Source organism: Pteronotus mesoamericanus, unplaced genomic scaffold, assembly GCF_021234165.1.
Source record: "Pteronotus mesoamericanus isolate MK-2021 breed Mesoamerican mustached bat unplaced genomic scaffold, CSHL_Meso_final scaffold_705, whole genome shotgun sequence".
NCBI lineage: Eukaryota > Metazoa > Chordata > Mammalia > Chiroptera > Mormoopidae > Pteronotus > Pteronotus mesoamericanus.
In genome coordinates, this window is record NW_026555326.1 from 14,385,332 (window position 1) to 14,395,748 (window position 10,417).

Here is a 10,417-nt window from a genome sequence, read left to right on the forward strand (position 1 = left end):
AGAAACAACCAGTGAATGCATAAATAAGTGGAACAACAAACCAGTGTTTCTCTCTCTCCTTTCCTCTCTCTCACTGAAATCAATAAATTTTTTAAAAATTTTAACAAAAGAATTCATGCAGGTATCATTTTAACTTCCTCCTGTGTTCTCTGCCTTCCTAGGTGACTGTGTATATCTGATGAGGGATAGTCGACGCACCCCTGATGGCCACCCAGTCCGTCAGTCCTATCGACTGTTATCTCACATTAACAGAGATAAACTTGACATCTTCCGCATTGAAAAGCTTTGGAAGAATGAAAAGTATGTGTTGAGGTCCTATCTCTTTCTTCCAGTTGTGCCCTACCTGCACACAGCTTAGTATTCACTAGGATCTTGCTAACTAAACCTCTCCCTTCTCTTTTATTTTTTTAGAGAGGAACGGTTTGCCTTTGGCCACCATTATTTCCGTCCCCACGAAACCCACCATTCTCCATCCCGTCGGTTCTATCACAATGAACTATTTCGGGTACCACTCTATGAGATCATTCCTTTGGAGGCTGTAGTGGGGACCTGCTGTGTGTTGGACCTTTATACATATTGTAAAGGTAAGTGATCTGGGTTACTTAAGAAATGGCCTATTCCCTAGTCATTGAGCTATAATTGCCCACTCCATTCTTATTGTCTGTGTCTGATAAAAGATTGTCCAAAGTTAATCAGAGAGCTATACTCTATTTTTTCTTCCTTTTACCAAGTGCTTGGTATTCAGTAATTTAGTTCTTTTTTTTGAGGGGGGGTTAATAGTGTATAGTCAGCACTCTCTTAGTGTTTGTGGGAAAATAGTGTTCTTTTACCACCCGTTCCAAAATTCTCAAGGCCATCATCAACTCTATATATTAAACAAACAAACAAAAAGCACAAAGGTTTTATAAGCTTCATGGTTAACAGTGTAGGCTAATTTCGTATTCCTGCTCCCTAATTCCCTCACGTTTTACCTATGTGCCCTTGGACAAGCCATTTTACCTATTGAAAATGGGGATTATTGGGGGTAGGGGAAGGTATAAGGAGACACAATGATAATGGGAAAAAATATAATAAAGATTAAGTCAAAAAATAGGGATTAGTTTCTATTTTAGAGAGTTTTGTAAAGATTAAATGAAATAATCTGCAAAAGCACTTAGCCCAGTTTATGGCTCACAGTAAAAAAGTTCAGTGTCTGTTAGTTGTTGCAGAATTCAGTTGCCTAGCTCTCTTAGTATCATAGCAAAGTAGTCCAGAAGAATATATATCCTATTCAAAAAACTGTTTGGGTTTTGTGAGTTATAAAGTATTAATTTCCAAATATACTTTCCTTATTTATGCTGCCCTTATATTCTCATAACTTCCCCATATTCTGCTGTTTTTCCACTCAGAATTTTCCCTCATAAATCTCTGCAGCACTCAAATAATCATTTCTGGTTTCTTTCAGTCCTATAGTTCACCCTTTGATTCCTAGACATGCTTTTTCCTTTTTTGTTGCTTGTGTCTAAGAATTCTCTTTTCTTCTGCAGTCACCAAATGCTTAGTAATAGCTACACTGTTTCCCTCTTAAAGGATCTAACTGCTCTCCCAATGTGGTAATATCTGGGCAGCTCAGGATGAGAAGGGAAAATAGGAGAGTTATGTAACAGTGTTTGGACCCACAGGGAGACCCAAAGGAGTGAAGGAGCAAGATGTGTACATCTGTGATTACCGGCTTGACAAGTCAGCACACCTGTTTTACAAGATCCACCGGAACCGCTATCCTGTCTGCACCAAACCCTATGCCTTTGATCACTTCCCCAAGAAGCTCACCCCCAAAAGAGATTTCTCAGTAAGTCTCCTTTCTGTCCTAACTATGTGTCAGACTATCTAGTTCATGCATGGAATTCACTGAGTAAGAATTCTCAAGTGGTTCTCCGCTTCTTCATCCTGTTTCCATCCCAAATTCTGGAAATCTCCATCTCTATCTTGGATGTTTGCATAAACACATTTATTCTGCATTTCCTGGCATGAGCTATGTCTCAGGAAATTTTTGATTTCCTGATTACAATTTAATCAGGCTTTCATCCTTTTTCTCTCTCACCTCTTTATAAATCTTTGCCCTTGAGCCCCATATTACAGTTTTTTGTTTTGTTTTTTACACCCATAATTTTAAAAAGCAAATGAATCAAGAACCCTGAGAGAAACCTTTGGTGAAAATAGTTCATTGCTTTTTGTTTTTGTTACTGGGTTTAAAATAGAAGATATCATCATATAAAATTTTAAAAGTACAAAGCATTAAGAAGAAAAATTGTATCCAGTCATACACTGCATAACTCTGGTGGTCCCATAAGGTTATAAAGGAGCTGAAAAATTCCTGTCACCTAATGACACTGTAACATCATAAGGCAATGCATCACTCACACGTTTGTGAGGGTGTAGAAAAGTATAGCACATACAATTACATACAGTACATAATTCTTGATAATGATAATAAACGACTGTTACTTTTTTATGTGCTTACTGTATAACTTATTTTAAAGTGTACTCTTTCTGCTTATTAAAAAAAAAAGCTTGCTGTGAACAGTATGCCATATTAAAGCAACAACAGCTGCACATGTCTCAGGTTTACTGCATTTCTTAATTGCATCATTTTCTCTTGTGCTTAACTTAATCTTGTGTTGTTTTATAAGCTTGGTATAGCCTAAATGTAGTGTTTATAAAGTCTACAGTAGTTTATAATAATGTTCTAGGCCTTCACATTTACTCACCATTCACTCACTCACTTACCCAGAGCAACTTCCAATCTTGCAAGCTCCATTCATGGTAAGTGTCTTATACAGGTGCACCACTTCTTTATCTTTTATACTGTATTTTTACTGTACCTTTTGTGTTTAGATACACATACTCACTGTTGTGTTACTGTTGCCTACGGCATTCAGTACAGTAACATACTCTGCAGGCTTGTAGCATAGAAGCAATAGGACAGACCATACAGACTAGGTGTATACTGTCTAGGTTTGTCTAAGAGTACTCTGATGTTCACACAAAAACAAAATTTCCTGACTACACATTTCCCATCATTAAGTGGCACATAACTGTATTATCCCTCCACCCAGAAAATAACCACTCTTAACATTTTTCTTTCTTTTTATTTTTTTAAAGATTTTATTTATTTATTAGAGAGGGAGAAAGAGAGGGAGAGAAACGTCAGTATATGGTTGCCTGTCATGCTCCCCCTACTGGGGACCTGGCCTGCAACCCAGGCCTGTGCCCTGACTGGGAATCGAACCAGCGACCCTTTGGTTCACAGGCTGGCACTGAGCCACACCAGCCAGGGCAACATTTTTCTTTTCAGCCTTTTTCCTGTATGTGTTTTTTCTTTCAATTTGTTGTGAACCTGCTCCTGTGATTATTTTGTGCCTTTCATCATTCCATAAAGTTTTTGGTCACCCATCCATCTCTGCTATTATGAAACCCTGGACTAAGTTCTCCTTGTCCTTGTGTCTTCTTTTAAGTGGGCCTGTCAAAATTCATAGCTGTCTAACTGGAATGTTTAGAAATAGTCTAACCAGAAAGCAAACCTTTATGTCCCTATGTTTCCTATTATTATTTTCAGGCTTCTCTATTTAGTATTTATCCTATGTTCTTTCTGCCCACCTCCAAGCCTTGACTCTCACCTGAACTCTGGTCTTGCTTGCTCAGTCAACAGGTCACTGATTAGCTTGAAACCCCAAGCTTAACTACTGAAAAGTTGGGATGGGGCAAAAGAATTGTGAGCCTATCCTTTTACTGTCCTAGGCTTACAAATACAAAAAACCACTGTGACCTACAGATTAATAAAAGTACTGAACTTACAACTTTAAAATATAGTCATTCAGCTTATAACGGCGTTAGCCCTATTTTTTTCTTCCTTTACCTCCCCACCTCCCTATCCTGAGTTGGCCCCAAATCGTATGATCCAGCTTCACCAGCTTCTACTGTACACTTACTGCTTCCTTTTCTTCTCTGCAGCCTCATTATGTTCCAGACAACTACAAGAGGAACGGAGGGCGGTGAGTCCAATGGGGATGTAAAGAGCCTAAGGGGTCCACCAATGACTTGAATGGAGCAAGAACAACCACCTACCCAGCAGACTCACTCCTAGGATTGCGGATTCTCTAACAGAGTAGTCTGCTGTAGTGCCAAGAGTAAGGGCAGGGAGAAAGATTTTGCAGGGATTACAGATAGAGAAGAGGAGGATTTGGAACAGAAGTCTAGAACAATTCAGAAAGGTCCCTTTTTAGATTTCTGCAAGCTTTATCCATTACCCCAAGATATGTCAGCTCTTGGGAACTTTGTCAAGGAACAAATGTAACCTAGAAATGCAGTTTTAGCTAAGCAGTTTGAGTTCATAGTTCTTATTTGTGTCTGTTTTGTACATGATAGGTATTCTTAGAGAAGGGTTACTGAAGGCTTTTCTTCACTTTTTCTGTTGAATGGCGGCATAACAACTGGTTTACCTACATCAACAGCTTACCATAAGGGGAAAAAATACTGGATAAGATGTGAAAAGAGGTTAAGGAAAAGTAAAAACTTCATCTAAATACTTACTATAGTTGGACTCTTAGTATTACAGTTATGTCATACTTTTTCTCTGTACTCATGAAGCAGTTAGTCAGAACTAGCTAAGCAACTTTACCAGCTCTGATACATTTTATGGATTTGTTGGGTTCCTGAAAGGAAGAAGAAAAAAACTGAATTTTACAAATAGAAATTAAATTTCAGAAAAAGGTAGTAGTTTGTTCAAAGTAAGAAAATGAAGATCAGAGCCAAGTTTTTTACTCTTGAGCTAACGCTCTAACTTAGGCTTCCGGGTTCAAGCCCTGCTGAGGTCTCTTCCCTTTGTGCCCCGTCCATCCTCAAGTGTCCTTTTCAGCCTTATTCTAAGTTTACTCATCCTTCTGGCAGATCATCCTGGAAGTCTGAGCGCCCCAAGGCACCCCTAAAAGACTTGGGCCAAGAGGATGATGCTCTGCCCTTAATTGAAGAGGTTCTGGCTAGTCAAGAGCAAGCAGCCAATGAGATGCCAAGCCTGGAGAAGCCAGAACAGGAGGGTGTCACTGCTGAAGTCAGTGAGGGTGAAAAAAAAACAGAAGAGGGTAGTCATGAAGCCCAGTCAGCCTGTACCCCTGAGGAACGACGGCATAACCAACGGGAACGACTCAACCAGATATTGCTCAATCTCCTTGACAAAATCCCAGGAAAAAATGGTAAGAAGAATCAGGCTAATAGCATTTAAAATAAATAGAGAATGAAGGGAGAAGAAATGAAAAAAAACTTCTAATTGTCCAAAATGGAAAGTATTCTTAAAAAAGGGTATAGTTCTTCCATGGGCCTGCTTTTATCTTAGGAATGAAATTATGGCAGGTGAGAGGATCTCCTCCCTAGAGAACAAGATTGCAGGGAGGGGAGGGGTATTGTTTTGTTTTGTTTTTTTGTTTTTTTTGTTTGTTTTTATCTAGGGTTGGAGGAAGGACTAAATTGCTTATAGGTCAGAAAAGGAATCATTGAACTCCTCTGATCTTCTTAGAGCTCAAATCTGGATAAGGAGCAGGCTGGTGGTATTTGATCAGCCTCCTTCGTTCTGTTTTCAGCCATCGATGTGACCTACTTACTGGAGGAAGGATCAGGCAGGAAACTGCGAAGGCGTACTCTGTTTATCCCAGAAAACAGCTTTCGGAAGTGAACCTCAAAGAATGAGAACCTCAAGCACCTCGGATCCAGTGGAGCCAACAGTCCTGCCTCCTGTTCTCTGAGTGTAGACAGGGGTGGGAAGGGTCCGTCCAGCAAGGGGAATGGGGCCATGTCGTTAACATTAGGTACTTAATAAACCTTGGAGCTAGTGGAGAGGAAGAGGAAGGGGATCTAACCAGTTCAATTTAACTTGTTTTCCTCTCCATTGCTTCATCTAGAGGATTAAGAATAATGTAGGGAGGAGGGCAGAGCACATTAAAGATGACCAAAACCTTTTGGTACTTTACAACACTTGCCCCTCTCCCATCTTGGATTTTCTATCATCCTCTGATCTCACAGGCACTGCTAAGAAGCTGCTTCCTATACCCAGGTATCTCAAAATCCAAAGGTATAGGGCCAGGAACCCCACCCCCCAACACCGCGACCCCTACCCCATCTGTTTCTTGTAGGCTCTAAGAGCTATCCCAGAGACCGAAGACAGAAACAGTAGCTGGGGCCTCTTTCCAGATCCCTAATTAGGAAAGTTTCTCTCTCCTTTCTTGCCCAACCAGGTCAAAGTCAAACATGAGTTGATAACTCAAAGCACTTATAACTGCTGCCCCTCTCCCTACCTCTACTCCCCCAAATGGAATCATGGAATAGGGAAAGCCCCCATGGGGTCAGAGGGCACAGTATTTATTATAATTAACTTTGTTTTAACCTTTATAACCTGCCGAAAGTATTTTTTTTTTCTAATGAGAAAGCCAGGCCCCCAGCCCTCAGCACATGTACGGTTTATGCGCTGTGGTTTGTGTGTGTCAGCTGTGCTGTGCGAATGGAGATTCATTTCAAAATAAAATCATTTTAAAACCTACATAAAAATGAACTCTAACCCCCACCAAACAAAAGTCACTACATAAACTGTTGAACAGTATTCACTATCAGAGTATTTGTTGTAAGTGCAGATTATCAATTGAAAACACTACTTTTGTTTTCTTAATTGTACAGTTTTTATTGTCCATCTCTTAAAGAGACAGTGTGTTCTCCCCACCCCTAGTTCCATTTTTTCTCCACCCTCCTGAGCATCAGGAGGGATATCCAGGGTGTTTCCTTCCTTCCCATTCTCTTGGCCAGAAGTTACCAGACAATACTGTCTCTTTAAAAATAAAATTTAAAAAGCTTTGCTTTGTTGTCTTCTCAGACATACATATGCATATATACGTTTTAGATGTTCTTATAAGAGAAAAGATGGTTTTTAAATGTGCCAAGTTGTATGTGTATATATATGTGTGTGTGTGTGTGTGTGTGTATGTGTGTATACACATCTGCTGCGTGATTAGTAAGCAATACAATAGTAAACAAGTCCCCATTACTTTTTTCTAATATTGGACCAATGCTGTCCTAATTGTACATTTTACCTTATGATGACGACACTCTGACTTGTTTAGGTAGAAACATCGACCACCTTCCATTCCATTAAATCTTTTTTCCTTTTTCTCCTTTCTATGTCAATCTTGAGGAAAAAAAACAAAAGAGACAGGGGATGCCAAAGATCCCCTTGAGCAGAGAAAAAGCAGAATAAATATTTTATTAAAGAAAAAAGAGAATTAAGAAAATAGTTTGGAGTATTTTCTTACCGTAGAGAAGCACTGTACATTACTAAGAGGCCTGGGTATAAGATACTCATGTGTGGAGCTGGAAAAATCGCATGTCCAAGCCCATTTGAGTGGTTTCTTTTGGTTTTCATTTCAGGGAGCTGGGTGGGAGGGAGGTGGGAATAGGGGCACTTTGGGAGTCTCCTTTTAGTCAAAAGCAGGAAAGTGACAAGAAAGAGTTTAAAATTCAACATTTCTTTTAATAGTGTTAAACACTAAAATTTTAAAAAAGACAAAAAAAGAAAAAAACTTTGTAAAATGCGTGAACAGAAGCAAAAGACACTACGCTCTGTCATTTTATCTTTCTTTTGTTGAAAGACTAAAAACTGAAATGTTTTTTAGACAATCAAATGTTAGGTAAGTGCAAAAACTTGTTTTTTCTTACTGGTGTAGAAATTAATGCCTTTTTTATTTTTCGGTTATTTTATAATAACGAAATTAAAAGAACCCCCTAGCTGCCAGGTGGGTTCTGGTGTTTGAAATGCGGGGCAAAGCACTACATCACTGCAAATAGATACAGTTAGTCTGCATGTCTGTAGGCTGTGTGATTGCGGAAAATATAAATGCTGCTAATATATTTCCTTTTTACAAAAGCATATCTAAATAGATGATTGTTTTGATGTTAATCTTTGTAAATTATGTATTACCAATTTTAACATTGGATGTAATTGCATAAAAAGCTTGCATCTCAATCCTTGAAAGTCTAGTATTAAATGGAAAAAACTTTTCCTAACTACAGAGTGGTGAGCTTGCTATTTTTTTTCCTCTTTCCTATCCTCCATTTATCTTCCAGGATCGTCTCCGTCCTGTTTCCAAAGAGATCTTAAAACTATATCATCAGCATCCTACTTGGCCCTTTATGGACACACTCACCACTGTTGACTATTGGATAAAAATATTTCCTCAATATTAGGATCTTTTTGGTCAGGGCCCAGCCTAACCAATCCACATAATAAGTATCTATACTTCTCTCCCTTGTACACATACACGTCATCTATACATCATCTAATACTCACTAACAACCTCTAAGGTTGGCAATAATGTTAAGCCATATTTTTTAGCCCACAATGTTAGACTAGTTCCATTGTAAGCAGTTTACATGTATTCATTTATTTAATTAATCTTCACAACAGCCTTTTTAGGTAGGTAACAAAACCCAGTTTTATAGTTGTGGGAATTTGCCCATGGTAGTATAGCTGGTTAGTTAATCCTCCTAATACCCTTCTGTAGTTATTCCCATTTTGTAGAAGCAAAAATTGAAGCTCAGGAAGGTTAAGTAACTTGCCAGAGATCACCCAGTAACTAGTATTGGAGCCAGAACTCCAAAATCTTGATATTCATCACAAATAGAGAAATGTCAGAAATAGCCAGAGTGTGACTCTACCAAGGAAGATTAATCCACTCCTGCCAACAACTGAAATATCTACGAGAATGTTGTTCCAGAGATAGGTCATTTAGGCTTTGAGTTCAGCAAGAATACCGTTGCTCAGAAGCACCAAGACAGTTGGCTACAAAAGCTCAATCTTATCCTGGCTCATGTGGCTTAGTGGAGTGAGTGCCAGCCTGTGAACTGAAAGGTTGCTGGTTCAATTCCTGGTGAGGGAACATACCTGGGTTGCAGGCCAGGTCCCCAGCTGGAGCCATTGCGACTGATCGATGTATTTCTCACACATTGATGTTTCCCTCTCTTCCTTCCCCTCTCTAAAAATAAATTTTTAAAAATCTTTTAAAAAGAAAAAAACAGCTCAAATCACTACTCCTACAAGGACTAGGGGTTCATCCCATAGACACAATAGTCTCTTCATGACTGCAAAAATAGTACATTTGTAGTTAATTTTTCTTGATTATGTTTAATTTTTTTAACCTTTGGTATCTACTGTACTAGATAATACATAGTAATAATTTAAAACTACATCTACTTTCATATCAATGTTTGGTCTAGTTTCATGATGTTCTGCAAGGAGGTCCCACTGCTGTTACCACCTGCAAAACCCTAAAAATCATTAAGCTCCAACTGCAAGTAACACTAAATCTCACTGATGTTCCAACAGTACTTACCTTGGGACTCTTCTTAAAAGGATTACCCACTGCAAAACCAAGTACGTGGAATAGGAATCAGAAAAAGGAGTGGCCAGTTGAATCCATGGAAAATAAAACCTCTTACAAATATGATTTCTGAAACTTGAGAAATCATGCTCTCCCTACCCCAAGATTACTCTGCAGATCTCACTTTGAGAAACACTGGTCCCAAAGTGAAAGTATGATAATCTTCCATGCCTACTGTTCCATAACTTAAAACATTTTTTTAAAAAATTCTTTTGCAGTAGTAATTAATTAAAGAAGCTTCATAAACTTGAGTACTCGTACTCCTGAGACTATAACCAGGAATCCCCAGAGGCTCTCAATCTAATTGATGAGACATCATCCTAGGAAACACCTGAAATGCAAAGTGAGGTCAAAATTGAGAGGGCAGCCAAACAAATGCAAAATTAAAGCAAGGAGCGAATGAGTAATATGAACTGGCCAGGAATGGGGTCTAAGTCTTAGAAAATGACAAAAGTATGAGACACTTGAGGCTAACAAAAGCCTGCTCTGAGTACTTACAAAGCTTTGGGTCAGTTTTTATTTCCCCTTTCCTATCACCTGCCTGTTGTCCTCTCCAACCAAGTTCCCAGAGATGGAGGAAAACTTCCAGATATCTTTCCTGTGTTTCACTTAATAGTTTTCACCCCCTTAACTTTTCTGTTGCCTGGTTATAATTACTGTATAGCTTTCTATTCTTCTAACCTTTTGGTTATTCTCTAGGCAATCATTTATAGTGGTTTCCAACCCCATCCTTAAAGCTCCAGAGTGTTTTAACTTCTCGTTTCAAAAGAATGAAACTCATTAACTCCTAACAAAGTTACAGATGTCACACTATTGTGCTTTCTGAAATTACATCACCACAGAAGGGTGATGTTAAACAAAAAAGTGTCACTTCTTGCAACTCTTTAATCTTTCCCCTCTCCTCAGATACAAATCTAATGCGTACAATTTCAAGGGCTACATCTTCCCTACTCTCCCATATTAAC

General features: G+C 38.8%; 1 protein-coding gene across 4 annotated transcripts in view; it reads left to right on the top strand.

Moving 5' to 3' along the window:
• The window catches only part of ASH1L (ASH1 like histone lysine methyltransferase), a 220,978-nt gene extending 212,936 nt beyond the window's left edge, over nucleotides 1–8,042 (top strand). For all 4 annotated transcript variants that reach the window (XM_054563173.1, XM_054563170.1, XM_054563171.1 and 1 more), the window contains 6 exons: nucleotides 162–300; nucleotides 412–584; nucleotides 1,662–1,828; nucleotides 3,991–4,031; nucleotides 4,927–5,228; nucleotides 5,613–8,042. In XM_054563173.1, the coding sequence (XP_054419148.1) occupies nucleotides 162–300; nucleotides 412–584; nucleotides 1,662–1,828; nucleotides 3,991–4,031; nucleotides 4,927–5,228; nucleotides 5,613–5,704 (914 nt within the window). In that variant the 3' untranslated portion in view covers nucleotides 5,705–8,042. The remainder of the gene's footprint in view (nucleotides 1–161; nucleotides 301–411; nucleotides 585–1,661; nucleotides 1,829–3,990; nucleotides 4,032–4,926; nucleotides 5,229–5,612) is intronic.
• Nucleotides 8,043–10,417: the final 2,375 nt, after the last annotated feature.